At 50.6% G+C, this 18769-nt stretch overlaps 2 protein-coding genes across 5 annotated transcripts; both read left to right on the forward strand.

The window, feature by feature from the left end:
* The first annotated feature begins 765 nt into the window (after positions 1-765).
* APOA5 (apolipoprotein A5) lies at positions 766-3587 on the forward strand. Of its 4 annotated transcripts, none has more exons than XM_070490234.1 (4): positions 766-1066; positions 1603-1659; positions 1773-1884; positions 2409-3587. In XM_070490234.1, exons 2-4 carry the CDS (start codon positions 1611-1613, stop codon positions 3364-3366), a joined length of 1119 nt encoding a protein of 372 aa, XP_070346335.1. In that variant the 5' UTR covers positions 766-1066; positions 1603-1610; the 3' UTR covers positions 3367-3587. The 4 variants fall into 4 exon arrangements, with proteins under 4 accessions (XP_070346335.1, XP_044608504.2, XP_044608503.2 ...); XM_044752569.2 differs by having other exon boundaries at positions 945-1066; positions 2406-3587; XM_044752568.2 differs by lacking the exon at positions 766-1066 and adding an exon at positions 1115-1252 and having other exon boundaries at positions 2406-3587.
* Positions 3588-5238: 1651 nt separating this feature from the next.
* On the forward strand, positions 5239-14405 carry ZPR1 (ZPR1 zinc finger). Its single transcript, XM_014855529.3, has 14 exons — positions 5239-5627; positions 5804-5965; positions 6380-6470; positions 6808-6878; positions 7494-7580; positions 7740-7862; positions 8224-8271; positions 8453-8519; positions 8924-8994; positions 9989-10078; positions 10558-10668; positions 11305-11391; positions 13019-13084; positions 13795-14405. Exons 1-14 carry the CDS (start codon positions 5457-5459, stop codon positions 13927-13929), a joined length of 1380 nt encoding a protein of 459 aa, XP_014711015.1. The 5' UTR covers positions 5239-5456; the 3' UTR covers positions 13930-14405.
* The last annotated feature ends 4364 nt before the right edge of the window (positions 14406-18769 follow it).

Below are 18769 nucleotides of genomic sequence, written 5' to 3' on the forward strand. Positions count from 1 at the left end.
GAACTAAATCTGAAAAAAAAATGAATATAAGTTCACCAAGGGATAGGATATTTCAAACAGAGGGAAGAGCATGTACAAAGGCTCGGGGTCCTGAAAAAGGTGGTATGCTGAGGGAACGCCAGGGGTCCTGTGTGGCAGGAGGTGAGACTGGCTGTAGGCTGGGATGAGCCGCAGCAGAGGAGGGACTGAACAGGCAGGACTGTGGCAGAGAGCCCCACTGGAGGTTATGAATGCAATCACGGAGAGAGGCTGTGGGGCTGTGATGGGACCGGTGGCAGAAATGCAGAGGGGATAGATTCAACATATACTTAGGAGCAAAAATCAGGAGATTATGAATGTGTGTGTTTAAGTATACGGAGTGGGCACGTCATCAGAGAAAGGTCTGGGCTTTTTGGCTTCCCCTCCTCAGAGGCCCTGTGGCAGCAGTTCAGCCTTTCTCCATGGGGAGACTCCTCATCTTGCTCCAATTCTTTGGGCCCAGAGTCCTTGACTCAGGTGGTTCGCGCCATCTCATCTTCACCCCATCTGACTTGCCCTGCTTGTTCTAGGATTATTTTATATAGGGGGAGGTGGGAGGGTCTTTAACCCTATAAATGCTGGCTCTCCCCGGGCTGCCTGGAGCCCATGGACAAGCATTCAAGGGCTGCTCAGGTTCACGCTGGCAGCTGGACACTGTCCCTGTTGGGCTTGGGCACAGTGCCTCTGAGCGGTTGAGTAAGAGCATGGCCCTCAGTGGACAAACAGGCTCGTCTCTGTTGTTGGGCCAGACAGTGATCAGTGGGAAGGGTGACGGTCGTAGGATTTAGGGGGAAGTGGGTGAGGAGTTCAGCCCCATTCCTTGTAAAAGCTTCCAGGAAGCACGTTTCTGCTGGGGCAGCCCCCTGATCCTCGGGCACTCATTAACCCTCTGGGTGCCAGAAAGGGCAGGAGGTGAGCACGGGGAGGCAGCTGAGGTCATCCTTCTTTGAACCTCCACGTGGTATTTACTCAGAGCAATTGTTGCCAGAGGCCCAGGCCCCTGGAGTATAAAGCGGAATGTCTGCTCTCTGTGCCCAGCACTGAGCAGGTGAGCAGCTGGGGCAAAGGGACGTGTGTCGGGGTCCTTGGGGAGGGGACTGTAGGGGTCTCAGTGGAGAGGTGGGGTGGGAACTAAGAACTAAGGACATCCTCTTGGAGCACCTCGGTAGAGTTGCTCCTTCCCCCTTGGGATACCTCAGTTTTCCCAGCCATGAAATGGAAGGCAGGAAGATAGGTGAGTGAGGGAGGGGTGGCGGAAGGGACAAGGGAGCTGCTCCTGGGGTCTGGGGAGGGGTGGTCCTGGGGGAACCTTTACAAAGCAGTGTGCTCCACACTCCATATTATGTGACTGAGGTGAAAGAGGAATTCCTCCCCCCTCCCCCCATATCTGGTGAAGACATCCTTTCCCTCCCAGCCACATTCACCTGGGTCAGTCCCCTTGAGCCCCAACAGCTCTGTGCTCCCTACACCCCAGGGAAGGGTTAACTGATTTGGGGCAGGTTGCCCTTGGGGCAAGTCCCCTGGGAGATGTCCCTTCCTTTGTTTTTTCCCCCTAACCGGGCCTCCATTTGCGTTCCTTCCCAGAATAGACAATGGCAAGCAAGGCTGCAGTTCTGACCTGGGCTCTGGCCCTCATCTTAGGTGCGTCTCCAACCCTGACTTCAGTATGGAGGTGTGGGTGGAGGCCGGACTGAGGGGCTGGTCCACCCTGGGGGAGGAAACCCAGCCCTTTATTGGCCCATCGCTCTCCACAGCGTTTTCAACGGCCCGGGCACGGAAGGGCTTCTGGGACTACTTCAGCCAGAGCAGCGGCGATAAAGGCAGGGTGGAGCAGATCCAGCAGCAGAAGCTGGCGTGGGAGCCCGCGTGAGTGGCAGGGTAAAGGGTGCAGGTGAAGGAGGAGACAAGCGGGCCGCGGGACGGTGCGCTGCCTCGAATGTCTCTGCCTCGTGGTCCTCAGTGGGACAGAGGGACTGAGTGGGGCCAGTGCTGCCGGCTATGCTGGCCCTTCCGGGCTGTTCAGCGCCCTCTGCTGGCAGCAACCCCCGCCTTGACCTCGCTATAGCTGCTGTCCCCTTGCCGACGGAGGCGTGGGACCTGCGAGCAGCGGAGAGGACCCCCACCATGGCCCCCAGAATGAAAGGATTGTGTGAGTCCAGGTGCATCTGTGCTTCCTGGGGCAGTGTGGGTCCGGATTTGCATGTGCCATGTGTTTGTACTCCTATGTGAGGAGTAGTGGTTGGCCGGGGGCTAGGACCAGGGCCCTGGCTCGGGCCACGGACCTACATCCATGGTTTCCCTAGAGGATCGATGAGCAACGTGTCTGGGGTAAAGGAGATGATGGAGGGTAGCAGTCTGATGGCCTGGATGTCTGTCCCCTTCCCCAGCAGGCTGAAAGACAGCCGTGAGCAAGACCTCAACAATATGGACAAGTTCCTGGAAAAGCTGGGCCTTCTGAGTGGTCAGGGAAAGGTGCCTCCTGGGCTCCCACACCACCCGGTGGGCATGTGGCAGCGGCTGCAGGAGGAGTTGGAAGAGGTGAGGGCCCGCCTGGAGCCCTACATGACAGAGGTACACGAGCGCGTGGGCTGGAACCTGGAAGGGCTGCGGCGGCAGCTGAAGCCCTATACCATGGAGCTGATGGAGCAGGTGGCCCTGCGCGTACAGGAGCTGCAGGAGCAGTTGCGCGTGGTCGGAGAGGACACCAAGACCCAGCTGCTGGGAGGCGTGGATGAGGCGCGGGGCCTGCTGCAGGAACTGCAGAGCCGCGTGGCGCACCACACCGACCGCGTCAAGGCGCTCTTCCACCCCTACGCCGAGCGCCTGGTGTCGGGCATCGGGCGCCACGTGCAGGAGCTGCACCGCAGCGTGGCCCCGCACGCCGCCGCCAGCCCGGCGCGCCTCAGCCGCTGCGTGCAGGTGCTCTCGCAGAAGCTCACGCTCAAGGCCAAGGCCCTGCACGCGCGCATCCAGCAGAACCTGGACCGGCTACGCGAAGAGCTCAGCGCCTTTGCCGGCGCCGGCGCCAGCGCAGGCGGCGCGAAGAAAGGGGCCGACCCAGACCCCCAGGTTCTGTCCCAGGAGGTGCGCCAGCGACTCCAGGCTTTCCGCCACGACACCTTCCTGCAGATCGCCGCCTTCACCCACGCCATTGACCAGGAGACTGAGGAGGTCCAGCAGCAGCTGGCGCCGCCCCCACCAGGCCACCACGCCTTCGCCCCAGAGTTCCTCCCAGGGGACAGCGGCAAGGCCCGGAGTGAGCTGCAGGCCCGTCTCGACGACCTGTGGGAAGACATCAACTATAGCATTCATAACGATGGGCTCGGTGGTGGCGACGGGGAGCCCTGAGGGTCTACTTGCCCAGGCCCACTTCCCAGCTCCTTTTCTGGAGAGCCCAGGATCTGAGCGCCTAGCATAGCTCAGTCCTTGACGGTGGCCTGTTGGGCAGAGGGCGGAGAGCCCTGCACGGGATAGGTGAGACCACCGAAGGAAGGGGCTGTTGTCCCCGGCACATCCAGCCTCCTGCGATTCCCCCATCTGGATGCATTACACTCACCAGGCTTTGCAAACCCGCTTCCCGTGCTCATTTGGGAATCCTCATGAGTTGCTCCATTCCAGGGTGGCGGGAGTGAGGAGGGAGAGAGGTACTCTCCGTGTGGGTAATTCTGTGCAAGGCTGTTGCCATGGTGCTGGAAACCTGTGCCTCTTCATCCCAGGGTTGGCTTTCATCACTTCGTCAGCCTGGTGGCCGCTGTTACAGCTGGGCCACAGAGAGGAGCTCTTTTCTCCCTGGGGCTGCCATGACAGCTTCTGTTGGGGGAAGAGAAGGGAGAAAGGAGAAAAATATGATGAGGAGAGCATGTGACCGTGTGTACATATTCCTGCTGGCTCTGACGCTGGTGGGTACGAATGGTGGGGGTTGTAACTGGAGGGAACCAAGCCTGAGTTTCTTATACAGCTCTACATCTAAACTGTGGGGGCTTCTTAAACCCTCGGGGGAGCAAGCATACTGTGTGCCCTCCCCATCTTCATCCTCCCTCCTGACTCCCAGACTGAAGTCTAGACTTCTGACTCAAAGGAAATAGATGCTTATGACTGAAGCTTATTGGCCTGGTGTGACTCTCATTTAGACCATGTCTGAAAGCAGTGGCCTCACCACTAGCCCCAAAGCACGCCCATCACCCACTCCAATCCCTTGCTGCTCTTTCTCACTGACCCCCTCCTAGTCCAGGTCTGTCACAGGGGCCTGGCTCTGGCTGGGCTCTGCTTTAGATGACAGCTGTCTGTCACGCCTGGGTTGGAGACCCATCCTCTTGTACCTGCATTGTTCACTGGCCTGCTTACCACAGTGGGGTGTCCATGAAATGCAGGCTCCTGAGGGGCCCTGTCTCCTTTGCTCCTGCTGTTCCAGATTTTGAATGGCCTCTTTTTATGACTGACTCTCTTCTTGAGGACCCCAAACTCTAACCCCCCTCCCCCATATACAGATTCACTTGGTGGCAACAAAGCTCTCATAGGTCCCTTGGGAACTCTGAAATTGCGGGTGGGTGAAGTCCAGGGAGGAGGAAAGGGCGAATGCACCGCATCCAGCGCCCTTTCCTCCTGGCTCAGCCTGCCCTGCACAGGGTTCTCAGCACCTCCACACCCCCTCACAGCACAGACCCCACATTGAATCTGGCCTCATCACGCCCGCAGGCTGTAGCTCTTCCATGACGCTCTGGATTTAGCAACAGAACGGGGAGAGAGATGCCCAGGGAGAGGAGGTGCTGGAAAGGAAAGCTTACCCAAAAAAAGAGGTGTTTTTGCTGTTATTAGTTAGGAAACTGGAAGAGGTGAGTCAGCTGGGGTCGGGTGTGGTGGGGATGAGGGGGTGGGAGTAAAAATGAGGGTTTTGTATTTGAGGCTGGAATTTGGGCAGGTGTTCATGCGGACAGAAATAGGGAGTGAGAAGAATGGAAACGGAGAGAGTGACTGAGGAACTGAGAGAGGGGGATCTAGGGCGAAGCAGCATCTGGCCCAACAGTGGATGGAAGGAGGCCCAGGTCAGAGCGCATCTCCTCAGGGATAGCGAGGGACAAGCCAGGCCCCTCGCGGTCACGGCTCTTGTAGTCAGACCTGTGGACCAATAGTTAGAACCCTGTGCGATGGAGCTATTGCCAAGGAGCAAAACACTGCCCTGGGTCTCACAGGACATACTGGGGGAAGTGACGCCTTAATTGAGGTGGAAGCAAAGCCCGAATCCGGCTGGCTGTTGAAGGCTGGACCATATAACGCCGGCAACAGAGACGTTTTGTCAGATACTGTTCCCCGAGGGCGCAGAGTCTGCGGCCCCTTTAAGAAAGGGCGGGGGCGGCAGCTGGCGGAAGTGCCTAAGGAAGGGGTGGGGCCACGAGAGGAGCGGAAGCCGGAAGTCAAAGCCAGAATTGCGCGTGGTGGTGATGGCGGCTGACGGGGCTGTGGAGCCCGGACCCCCGGCGGCTGTTGCCGCCCCCTCGTCAGCCCCGGCCCGGGCTCCTGCCTCGGGGCGCTTATTCCGGCCCATCAGCGCCGAGGACGAGGAGCAGCAGCCCACCGAGATCGAGTCGCTATGCATGAACTGTTTCCGCAACGTGAGCTGGGGGCGCGGCCGCGGACAGGGTCGGGCTGAGGCGGGGAGGGGCGGGGGTTCGGCGACCCGGCCAGGTGGGCCCAGCTGGGGACCTGGAGGCGAGGCACGCCCGGGCGTCAGTGGACGGGGAGCTGGGGTTTCTTTAGTTCTTTCCTTAGCTGCTTTCTCCTTCCCCAGGGCATGACGCGCCTCTTGCTCACCAAGATCCCCTTCTTCAGAGAAATAATCGTGAGCTCCTTTTCCTGCGAGCACTGTGGCTGGGACAACACGGAGATCCAGTCGGCAGGCAGGATCCAGGACCAGGGAGTGCGCTACACTTTGACCGTCAGGACCCCGGAGGTGAGAGGAGCCCAGAGCAGGTACCCTAGTGTCATAGAGAAAGCTCGGGCGCTGGAGTCAGAGCCCTGGACCGCGAATGAATCCACTTATGTGTCCGAGCCTCAGTTTGCTGTTTGCAAAATGGTATTGGTGCTGTCATCTGCTCAGGTGAGATAAGACTTGTGAAAGTACTTCGTTGATTTTGTCAGAGGGTATCAAATGAGCAGTAGTTGTTATGAATAGCACTCGCATGAGCATTTGGGCAGGCTCGCTCACAGCACGTGTACTATTTGGGGAGAGTAGTGTGGACCTCCTGGAGTGGAGAGAGGAAGAAACAGCTGGGCTGGGGTCTGATGGAGAGGGACAGTCTGGTATTTCTTGAGGAGAAGCTGTATTGCCAACCTCTCTGGACTGACGGTTTTTCTTTCTGTTCAGGACATGAACAGAGAAGTAGTGAAGACTGACTCTGCCACCACAAGGATCCCAGAGTTGGATTTTGAAATTCCTGCCTTCAGTCAGAAGGGAGGTGCGTTTAAGATCAGGATATTTGGGCTGTTCCTGCCTAGCTGGAATCTTTGGTGCAAAATCCCTGGTGCCAGGCCTAGTGGCTTGTGTATGGCTTTGGCCAAGTGGGCATTGTGGTCTTTGTTGGTTTAACATAACCATAAAGATTAGATAAAACAGCTTGAAATGGTAGACAGTGATGGTAAGACTGTGATGTGCTTATTATAGAGTTTTAGCACCACAGTTATTAGAGATGACTGGAATCTTGTTCCTGGCCTCCACATTTTACAGATGGCAGGGTCATAAAGGCACTTGATAGCAGAGCCAAGACTCTCTTGTCTTTTGTTCTCATTCATCAGCTCTGACCACTGTTGAAGGCTTGATCAGCCGTGCTGTCTCTGGCCTGGAGCAGGATCAGCCCACACGAAGGGTGAGCTGGGGTGTTCTGGTTGTGGCAGCTCAAGAAATAATTATTTATATGTGTCTGAGTAGAGCGTTCGGCTTCCCATGTAGCTGAGCTGTCCCTGTCTGACTATTGGAGAACTTTCCAGGGGAAGCATGGTGATGCTGTAGCTGCCAAGATGTTGCATATGTTGCACCTATTGTCCTTTCCACTTCTTTCCCCCCAGTGTATGTTCAGGCCTCATCTCAGATAGACACCATTACCTCTGAAGAGCCTTTTCTAATCCCCTTGGGTTTATCTATGTTTCCTGAGTGTTCCATCTTAAATTTATTATGACAGGAAAAATATAGTTGCATATTTAGTATCTGTCTTCCTAACTGGCTCTGATTTATTTACTTTGTGTCTCTAACCTGGCACGAATGCCTGGACTAAACGATTCAATGAGGGTGAAATGAGGCTCATCTGGCACCCCCTGTAAACTTCAGACTTACTTGCTGCATCTTCCTGTGAAGTCTGAGTCTCTCTGTTTCTACTCACGCTAAGACAGGTGGTGACTTCCTGATGGAAATGACATGGGCATGCTGGGAGTGGGGGCAGAAGGTCTGTCACCAGGCCGATGCTTTTATTCTCTGTTCACATCAGGCAAATGAAGACGCTATAGCGGAAAGAATTGATGAGTTCATTGTCAAACTGAAAGAGCTAAAGCAAGTGGCCTCTCCTTTCACTCTGGTGAGTATTGAGGGACTCCAGGTGCCCTCGATGTAGGGGAGGAGAGACCATGAAGACTGTCCGGGATTTTTCCAGTGTGGTGCCTGAGTGGTCGGATGGTAGGTGGAGGATCATGTGTGATTTCTTGTTGTAATTACTATCTCCTCACCCATCTGTTAGATCATTGATGATCCCTCAGGGAACAGCTTTGTGGAAAACCCACATGCTCCCCGGAAAGATGATGCCCTGGTGATCACACACTATAACCGGACTCTGCAGCAGGAAGAGATGCTGGGGCTCCAGGTGAGTGGACTGAAGCCAGAAGAATGCTCTGGAATTATCCTGCACTCTGTGTTGCTTGGAGTCAGTGGAAACTTATTTTGCTGCTGCTGCCTTGTGTCCCTTTCTCAGCATGTCTGAGCCTCTCATGTAGCTCAAATCAAGGACGTAGGGTAACTTTATGGTAAAGGATGGCAGTGCCTGTGATCCTGTCTTAAGCTCTGTTTTTCCCCCGATTGGGGCTTTGCTTTCTAGCTTCTGTGTTAAACTCATGAGGTGGCAGCTGACATAAACAAGCCAGAGCATTTTCTCCTACTCCAGGGCAAGGTGTTGGGGAGGCTGAGGTCTGTGTGCCAATGTGTGACTTGCATTTCTGCTATTTTAGGCAGAGGCACCAGAAGAGAAGCCAGAAGAAGAAGATCTCAGAAATGAAGTGAGTCACATTGGCTGCTGTGGAGGAAGGAGCAGTTGTGGGTTGAGACTGATGGTGTTCAGTGTCTCTCTTGCTCACCACCAACATGGGTGACCACCAGCATACCAGCTGAATGTCTTTAGCTTGAGCAGAGCTCACCTGCCTGGGAGGGCTCACTCTGCGTCCCCATGTTGTGTTCCAGGTGCTACAGTTCAACACAAACTGCCCGGAATGCAATGCTCCGGCTCAGACCAACATGAAGCTAGTTCGTATCTTTTGTCGGGCAGTTGGGTTGCTCTTCACCTGACTCAGGCATGAAGATTATATCCAGGCTGGGGATTACTCCCTTTAGGGAAAGCACACGTGTCATTCCGAGTGATGAGGAGGATGTTGCCTTTGGTGAGACTGTGCACCTTGGTTTTTGGGTTCAAAGAGAGAATTAGGCCATGGTCTCTAGGCTCCTGTGCGGGGCCTGAGCCATGACTTCAAATATTTGTGAACAGAGATCACCGTAGGTTGTGCCCTTGCCCTGTTCTTGAGGACTGAGTTAGGCTGTTTCTTGTGAGCCTGCTCTCCTGGGGCCAGCAACTGTCTATTTGGGGTTTGGATTTGTTCTTCCACGGAGGGTGGTCTTGCTATCCTGGAAGCAGATTTTCTTAACTCCATTTTGCAGAAATCCCCCACTTTAAGGAGGTTATCATCATGGCTACCAACTGCGAGAACTGCGGCCATCGGACCAACGAGGTGGGTGGGCTCCATCGTTTGGGAAGAAGACTAGCTTGAGGGTAACCCATCTGACTTTCATCCTTCCTAAACCTGCTTGTGGGGTGAGGAGGGAGGGGTTGAGTCTTTCTCTTAGGCTTAGTGTAGGGTGAGGAGCCCTCGAAGGAACTGGGATTTAGCTTAGAAGAGAAAAGTTAGAGGCATCATAATTCGTTTGAGACATACTGAAGGTTGGTTAATGGGAGAGAGAGACCCACTTTTTGACCCACCCCTCAGAGGAGTGGAAGTGCAGGAGGCAGATTTCGATGCAGGAATATAAAACTGTCTAGATCTGTCTGAAAACAGAATGGGCTGCCTTGGAAGGTTGTAAATTCCCTTTCCCTGAGTGTATTCAAGCATAAGCTATTTAAATGCTTAAACCAGAATGTTATAAAGGGGACACACATGTGGGATGCAGTTGAAAGTCTCTTTCAGGAGACGGCCTGGTGGCGCAGTGGTTAAGTTCGCACATTCTACTTTGGCGGCCTGGGGTTTGCCGGTTTGGATCCTGGGTGCAGACATGGCAGCGCTTGACAAGCCATGCTGTGGCAGGCGTCCCACATATAAAGTAGAGGAAGATGGGCTCGGATGTTAGCTCAGCGCCAGGCTTCCTCAGCAAAAAGAGGAGGATTGGCAGCAGATGTTAGGTCAGGGCTAATCTTTCTCAAAAAATAAAATAAAATAAAGTCTCTTTCAACCCCAAGAGTCATTTTTTTTAAAAGGTAAATTCAGAGTTTCTTGGCAATTTGGGGTCAGGTTTGGCAGGCTACTGTGCTGGGCTCTCTCCTCCTGGCCAGCTCCTGGTGTTGTGGGTTTGGGTGACTGCTGCCACTATTGGTTTAGAAGGCTCTGTCCTTGGGAGCCTTTAGTGGGCCTGACTGGAGTTCTGAGCCTACCCTGCAAGGTCTCCCTGGCACCAGATAGGGATCGGAGTCTTCTCTGCTGCTGCTGCTCCTGACTGCTGTCGTCTGTGCAGGTGAAATCTGGAGGAGCAGTAGAGCCCTTGGGCACCAGGATCACCCTCCACATCACAGATCCCTCAGATATGACCAGAGACCTGCTCAAGGTAACACCCTGCTCGGGAAAATGATTGTCCTCATCACATGGTGGTCTCTAGGGGAAATTGTCTTTTTAATTATGTCCTGGGGTCGTGAGGTATCTCCTTACTTGTTGGGTTTGAGGATCCCTGAGTGGAGTTAATCCCTGGTAGGAAGTGCAGATTCATAAGGTGACCCACAAGCTCTTTCTGATGACTTGGCAGCTTTTTGCCTCCAGTGTCTGTAAGGGCCCTTGCCTTGGCCTCTAATGACAGGATACATGACAGCTTGGAGCCATGACTCAGAGTGTCCCTTTATTAGGTTGTTCTATTCCTGTGGTTCACATGGATAGGAGTGCATCTAGCTTTAACTGGAGAGTCAGAGAAAATTGGGACAGCCAACTTTGTCCCCAAATTGTCACTAGTGGTGTTAATTTGGCAGGAAGACTTTGGGTAGCTGTCTCTAATGGTTTCTGATTTGAAGCCTAATTTGACCTCTCATCTCACAGTCTGAGACGTGTAGTGTGGAAATCCCAGAGCTGGAGTTTGAACTGGGAATGGCTGTCCTTGGTGGCAAGTTCACCACACTGGAAGGGCTGCTGAAAGACATCCGGGAACTGGTGAGTGCCCTGAGAGTGCGCCGCTGCTTCCCTGGCACGGCCACGGGGAAGGGGCTGGAAGACCTCGAATGTCTCGCATTTGGAGCTGATTAACTGGGAGTTTCTTTTTCTTAAAGCTGATTAAGGAGACTTAAATATTATTTTGGATTGTGAAGATGAGTTTATGGGAAATTCTGAATGGAAATTCCCAGGCCTTATTCTGGGACAGTGTAGATATTTTGTGGTTTTGGGTAAGTCATTTATTTCACTGTAAAATGAGGGGATGAGGGTCCTTCCAGCATCTAAAACTCCTCACCATACGTATGTGTGTGTGTTGACTTAGCCCATTTTTATCCTCTTGATGAATCATTTCACTTAATTGATTCTCAGTTGTCAGGCATTTTGTCTTTGTAAATTATACTTTGCATTTCTTCAGACTAGAGCTCAGATTGTAAGACATTTTCGTAGTTTTTGTTTCACATTGCCAGTTGTTGTCTTGGCAGATTAATCCGTATACTCTTAGGAGTGGCTGCCTAGGTGGGAAAGGTGGTGTGGGATCGATGGAGACCAGGCTTCCCTGACTGGGCAGCCGCCGGGTCTATGGTCTAACCTAACACAGAGCCGGTATTCTAGCAGTTTGGATGCCATTTATTGCAGGTGACCAAGAACCCTTTCACACTGGGTGACAGTTCTAATCCTGGCCACACAGAGAAACTGCAGGAGTTTAGCCAGAAGTTGGACCAGGTGAGAAGACTCTGGCTGGTTAGTACTTGTGGTCCTGGGGCTCCAGTGAACAGGAGACCACATTCCCTTTCTTGCTACCTTTTAAACATCTAACCAACATGTTGGGGGTTCTCCTGGTTTCCAATGTCCCATGTCATTTTTCTCATTTTCTCCCGTATTTTGTTGGCACATCTTCTCCAGTAGCTTCCTGAGAAAGTGCATGAGAAGTAACAGTTCTGGGACCCTACATGTCTGAACATTTATTTATTCTACCCTCACACTAGATTGATTAATGGCTGGGAATAGAATTCTAGGATGGAAGTAATTTTTCATCAGAATTTTGAAGATGTCGCACTAATGTCTCCCAGTTTCCCGTTTGCCTATTGAGAAGTCTGAAGGCATTCTGATTCGGGATCTTTTGTATTGACCTATTCTTGTGATACCTTTTTGTCCCCCATGACGTGAAGTTTCAGGATGTGCCTTGGTGTAGGTCAATTTTCAACCACTGTGCTAGCACTTGGTGGGTCCTTTGAATCTGGAAACTCGTGGCTCAGTTCTAGGAAGCTTTTTAAAGTTATTCTATTGAGGTTTGCCTCCTCTCTGTTCTTTCTCTTCTCTCTGAAAGCCCTGTGTTTTGGATGTTAGACTGACTTGTCTGGTCTTCTCTAATTTACTTACTCTTTGTCCAGTTTTCAGTTTCTTTATGTTTGCTCATTACCTTGACTTTATTTTCCAACCTTCAATTGAGTTTTTCATTTCCACTAACATTTTTATTTTCCAGGAGCTTTTTCTGGTCTTTGAATACTCTCCCTTGTGCTGTTTTTTAAAAGTAGCATCCTGTTGTTTTAAGGATGTAGTATTTTTTCTTCTTGAGAATACTAATGGGTTTTTTTTTACACTTTATTTTCCTTGCATAGTTTCCATTTCCTCTAAGCTGTTTTTTGTTTTTTTTTCCATTTAATTTTATGTCTTTCAATGTTAGGGACTTTGTTCAAATGTTTAGTAATTATTGATTGTCTTTTTAAAGTAGAGGACTAAAAAAGCTGAGTGGGGGTGAGTCTTGTTGACACTGGGCTTATTTTAGGGGGATTTAGTTTCGCCGTTTTGTTGAGGTAGCCCCAGTGCCAGAGTGGTTAGGTCTTTCCTCTTGGGCTGGTCAGATTCCCATCAGTGGGTGTTCCATTTCCTGGCCTGAGGATGAAGGCTACTGGCAGTCTTCCGAGAGCTGAGTGTGGGAAGACGGCTGGGTGTGTGTATTCTGTTTCCAGTGAGCATACATTCACTTAACCTCCTATTCTTGATTCCCTTCCCTCTGTGCTCAACTGGGCCAATGGCCCCTAGTCCATAGCCGCCGTGGTAGCGTCTCCACAGAGTCCCGTTGTCTTTTCCTGGGATGGGGGAAGGGCAGTCAAATCATTGGCCTGTTTGGAGTAGGAGATGAGATCAGGGGTGTCAAATGGTTTCTTAAATAGCCTTCAGACAGTCCTTATTTTAGTCCTCTCCACTCCACTTCTAGAGGTACCTCATCAGTTCTTGAAACTTCTGGGCATTCTGCAATGCAGATTGGGTTGGTTCTCCTCTGGCATGACATGGCCTCGTCCTACTAGGAGCTATGTGAAATTTGCATGCTGTATTCCCTCTCCTTTAGATCCTTGAGGGTAGCCTGAAGGTCCACTTTATTATGAACGATCCAGCAGGAAACAGCTACTTGCAGGTATCGTAGACCTCCCCTGCTATTTCATGGAGATATATTTTCCGACCTTCCTTGAGTATGTGTTATTCCCCCAGCAACTGAGAGACTTGGTTCTAAATGAACTGCTCGTTATCAGAGAACCTCTCAGCAGAAGCTGGAACATAAGGGAGAAAGGGGAAGGTGGAGGGATTGTAAGTGCGTGTGAAAGAGGGAAAGGAGGGTCCTCCTAGGCTCCTTCCTAGAGTCTAGCTTTGTTCCCAGCTCCACGTCTGGCAATGGAGTTTTCATTCTGCAAATCTGATTGTGGAGTGGGGAGAAATGGTGCTTGTCCGGGGGCCAAGGTAGGAAAACTGAAAGGCTGTAAGCTGGCTAGGGAGATTTTCTGGTGATTGACCGTAATTTTAACATTTATTTGACCAGTTATTGTGGGTCAGGCAAAATGGTTCTGAGGTCTCCCCACGATGAAGATTTGCTGTACTCTTCATAAGAAGGTGCAGATAGACAGTGTTTTGGGCAGACTGCTCCCTAATTCTGCCTGGGGCTGGACTCTCTCACTCCAGCCCATCTGGGCTCTGTTGCTGCCCACTAGTTGCGCCCAGCCATGAGGAATTGGAGGTGCTTGGAGAGTAAAAGACTCATTGAGTTCTTGGGGAAATGGGTGTTGGACGCCACCTGGGGGAGGGAGGATAGCAGGATGCACAGGCACTGATCGTCTGTCCTTGGCCTTGCAGAACGTGTATGCACCTGAAGATGATCCTGAGATGAAGGTGGAGCGTTATAAGCGCACATTTGACCAAAACGAGGAGCTGGGGCTCAATGACATGAAGACGGAGGGCTATGAGACAGGCCTGGCCCCACAGCGGTAGCAGTGGGTGGTTCCCGGCCAGCCTCCAGCACCGCTCTGACCGCAGGGTTATTTATTACTATTGGAAAAGGCTGGGAGCATCCTCCCCCCAGGCCTCGCCCTTGTGGGGAGGGTACCTGGTCTGAGTCAGAGATCTAGGCACACTTTGTAAACAGTTTGTGATGCCAGTGCAAGCTTGTTGGGTTATTTGACCTTATTTTGGAGGTTTCTGAATCGGTTTGGGAAGAAAGCCGGAAAATGAACCATGGGGCATGTCATCATCACTTTGTTCCTGTCATGTCTTTACCCTCTCTCCACACAGTGCTATCTCCTCTAGGGTTGCAACTCTAAAGGTGAACAAGGTGGAACAGAGCTACAGTTGGAGTTGGGGAGTTGGTGTTGGGTATATAAAGTATGGACTTTGAGCAGGAAATGAATTCTGAGGGGGGAGTCCAGCACAGGTGAAGAAGTTCTCATTAAAACCATGGCTTCCAAACAGCACTGGCTTCTGAGTTCACTCTGTCCATGTGTGATATGCTGGTGGAATTCAACCTCCTGAAGAAAATTTTCTCTAATGTGGCCACTGTAATTTGGGGATTGGTGCTGGCGTTTCATTCCTTCCTTCAACCGATGTGTGAGTGCTTCCTTTGTGCCAGGCATACCACAGAACAGTGAACAAAACAAAACTCTGCCTTCATGGGGCTTAAAGTCTCGTGGGCAAAACTGACCGTAAACCAACAGATGACATAGTCTGTAAGGTGGTGCCTAGTGTTATGGAGGAAGGAAAGCAGGGAAGGGGTGTGGACAGTGCCAGGGAAGGTGGGGGCTGGTGCTGACCTTAACAAGGTGATAATTTGACATTCAAGCAAAGCTGAGAAGGTCAGTGAGTAAGCCATGTGGATAGCTGGAGGAAGAGATTTCCAGGCAGAGGGAGCTGCACACGCTCTGAGGTTGGAGAATGTTAGAACCAATGGGGGTATTTGAGATCTAATCCCACTCAATTACAAATGGGGAGACAGGTTCAACCAGAGAGGGAGGGGGTGGCCTATAGAAGCATAGGTAGTTAAGGACCCAGTGAGCACTCTGCAGCCCAGGGCCCTGGACCCCCCGCCCCAGCTAGTCCTCTCTGCTGCATTAACACTGATGACTCTTGCAGTGCTGGCTGCAGGGTATTTGTTCAATAAAGACCTGTTAATTAATTGAGCTGCTCCAGCAAAGCTGAGTGCTTTGTGTGCACACTTAACCCTAAAGAATTGCCCCGTTACAGATGACTTAGTACTCACACCCATCTACTCTCACTGCTCTATTAAACTAGTCTCGGAGGTCACAAGTGGGGTTTTCCATTTGGAAAATGTTCTCATTCTCTGTTCTGTGTCATATTTGACGTTGGACCACCTCTTAACCCTTCTCTGGCTCCTGTGATACTGTAATGCTGAATTTCCCTTTACTTTGATCATTCCTTATTTGGAATCTCTTCCTCCTCCCTTTTCCTTAAATGTATTTGTTTCCAAAGGTTCTGTTTTCAGACACATCTCCATATTAATTCTTTGGCATCTTGCTACTTTCATGTGAGACTCCCATACCTGTATCTCTAACTTCTGTAAGTGAGGGCAAGAGGAGGGAATTTTAAGAATTTGGAGACTATGGTTAGCAAATGACTGCTACAAACTATAAAGCTACAGCACTTTGAATAGACTTCTCCTAAGCAAGTGTTCTACCCTAGTAGGTTCTCGATATGTTCCCAGTTGATTGGGAATCTGAGTTCAGGCAACCTTCGGATCCATCATTTGGTTTCTTGAATGACCTTCCCTATGGGATGGTTGTGCTCTGAAGGTGAGTCCCTGTGTCACATTCATCTCCCACTGTGAAGGAAAAAATGGCACTGTGGTTTATTACTGAGTCTTCTGAGTTTGGTTGGTGTGAGGCAATCTCCTAGACTCCAGCTAGTTATTGGGAAATGATAACCTGAGTTTCTGAACTGGCAAAGACTGAGGACAAGGTGCCAGACAGGGATAACCCAGCTAAGGTACTTCTTGCTCTTTGACGGGGCCTGGCAGCCTTGTTTTCCACTCAACTCAAGTCTTGTCTCATACAGCCTGTCAGGGGTGGGTGCTTACATCTATTTAACTGCATTTTGCCCCTTAGTCCCCAGCATGTGGCATGTGGTTAATCAAATCTGTTACATGGTAATCCTCTGTCCTGGATGGAGCCTCGTTAGGGCACTGGAGGTAGCCTGGAGCTAACAAGGTGTGGGAAGGGTCCTGCTCTAAGGCCAGGGGAGGTGAAACAAAGTGCCAGCCCGAGAACAGGTAGATTCAGTTTCACAGCCATGGGGATAAAATTTAAGTGGAAAGTTTGGTGTTTACATTAAAAGGGGAAAGGAGTTCACTTGTGAGGACACTCTTACTTCATATTTCAAGCATGTTAAATATAGCCATATTTAGTCATTTAGTCAATGGTGCCTCTACTTAAATTTAGGGCAGTGGTGTTTAAGACTGTTTGGCTTTATGTTTTTCCTTTTTAGTGAGGAAGATTATCCCTGAGCTAAGATCTGTGCCAGTCTTCCTGTATTTTGTATGAGGGATGCCATAATAGCATGGGCTTGATGAGCAGTGTGTAGGTCTGTGTCCAGGATCCGAACCTGCAAACCCTGGGCCGCTGATGTGAAGCACACAAACTTAACCACTATGTCACAGGCTGGCCCCTGTTTGGCTTTATTTCTCTTTTTAAAAATATTTGCACACTTCTGCTCTTTACAGGAAAATGGCAGTGTTTTCACCTGTGAAGAGAAGACAGCCAGTGTTTGTTCTGTGTGTTCACCTCAGGGTTAGAAGCCCTCCAGTCTTGGCTCTAATGCTTCGTTTTCTTGGTCTATAAAATGGGGATAATAATGGCATCTACTTCATAGGTTTTTGTGAGGATTAGTGAGTTAATAATTGTGAAGTGCTTTTATATGTATTTTCTCTCATATAATCCTCACAGTAATTCTAAAGTATCTCTGTTTCTGCTTTAAAACTTTTCTAGGTAAAAGCTATAAATAAAATTATCCCCATTTTACAGGTGAGGGAACAGCCTCAGAGAGGCTGGTAACTTCTCAAAGGAAGTAAAGCTTCTAAGAGGCTGGCCTCAAAGCCAGGCCAGTCTGAACCCTGAGCTCTGGACATTCTGAGGTCAAGTCCATAATTACTGCATTTGCTTGATTAGATGCAACTGCAGAGAGGACAACGCTCAGGCCACGCCACTGGACATAGGTTCATTAAATGCTGCTTACCTGTCCTGTGAGGTGGACAAGGTTGGGACCTGAGCGTGGGTCTTGTCAGGCTAAGGCTGGGTGCTGAGAGGAAGGGGTAGCAGTGGAACTGAAGACAGAAATGGGCAGGAGATGGGTGATGGGGCTGAGGGGGCTACACCGGAAATGTTCACTGGAGCAGAGGGCTGAGACTCTGCAAATGCCTGCTGACATCCAGGCTGCAGAGTGCAGTTTGAAACACCAAAGTGGACTAGAAGCCAAAGGAAAGTTGTGTTACGGGGGTCGTGGGGCTCTCCAGCTGGTGAAGCCCTATCTGTCCAGGGTCCCCTTCTCAGGCTCTCAGAGACCCAGCCTGCTTTCCTTTCTGGGCCTGTCCTGTGACCATTCAGTATTGCCCAGCGCTTAAAAGTTCATGCTGCAGGGCAGGGATCTCCGAAACTGTTTTGTTGTATATTTTTGAACATGTATCCCAAGATGTGTATTTGTTTAAAAAGCCTTCTTGACTAATATACTTTAAAGCAGTGACAAAAATTTCACTTCTACATGATGAGATAAAAAGAAAATATCTAACATTTCAAAAAATTCAGATTCCCGGGGCTGGCCCCGTGGCCGAGTGGTTAAGTTCGCGCACTCTGCAGCAGGCGGCCCAGTGTTTCGTTAGTTCGAATCCTGGGCGCGGACATGGCACTGCTCATCAGACCACGCTGAGGCAGCGTCCCACATGCCACAACTAGAAGAACCCACAACGAAGAATACACAACTATGTACCGGGGGGCTTTGGGGAGAAAAAGGAAAAAATAAAATCTTAAAAAAAAAAAATTCAGATTCCCTCTTGCACCCCACTTTGCTAGCCTCTGCTCCCAAGGGTCATGTTCTGGCAGTATGAATTCGGGCAGCTCCTGTAACTCCAAGCTTCAGTTTTCTCATTTGTAAAATAAAACTGAGGACTGTGAGTGTTAAATGAGATAATTCAAGTAAAGCTCTTAATGCCCACAAGAAAAGTCTTTTCTTTTCCTCCAAAACTTGAGTATTAGAATTCAATCTCTCTAGCTTTCCTCTTTTGCCATGCTGAAAATAGATCCAGATCCTTTTCACTGGAAAGATTCTACACAGGAGATAGCTAGGGGCTACCAATAATAGACGCGGGGAAGTTACACAGGTTAGAAACTTTAGCATTTTTCATAGTAATTATACTGGGTTTGGAATTTCTGACTTCCTGTCTTGAAAGGTACTTGGAGGCCATATTGGAACAGATTCATGCCCACCTAAATACTTACACCCATAAAAATAGCTAACATATCCTATGTGCCAGACACTGTTCTAAGCACTTTACACAGTAATATTATCTCAGTCCTCACAACCATTGAGTTAGGTGCCATTATTATCCCTATTTTGTTAAACAGCTTGCCCAAGGTCGTACAGCTAGGAAGTTATGGAACCAGAACTCAAACTTGAATACACTGCACCTCCAGAGCCTACGTTCTTAACCACTACACTCCGGTCCTTCTGAAGCTGCTGGGGCGGGGATCTTGTTTGGGTCGTGGCTGTACTCTCACGGCTACAACGGCACTTGCTGCATAGTCTGTTGAATGAGCCGATCGATGGATGGACA

The sequence above is a fragment of the Equus asinus genome, chromosome 20 (assembly GCF_041296235.1).
Source record: "Equus asinus isolate D_3611 breed Donkey chromosome 20, EquAss-T2T_v2, whole genome shotgun sequence".
NCBI lineage: Eukaryota > Metazoa > Chordata > Mammalia > Perissodactyla > Equidae > Equus > Equus asinus.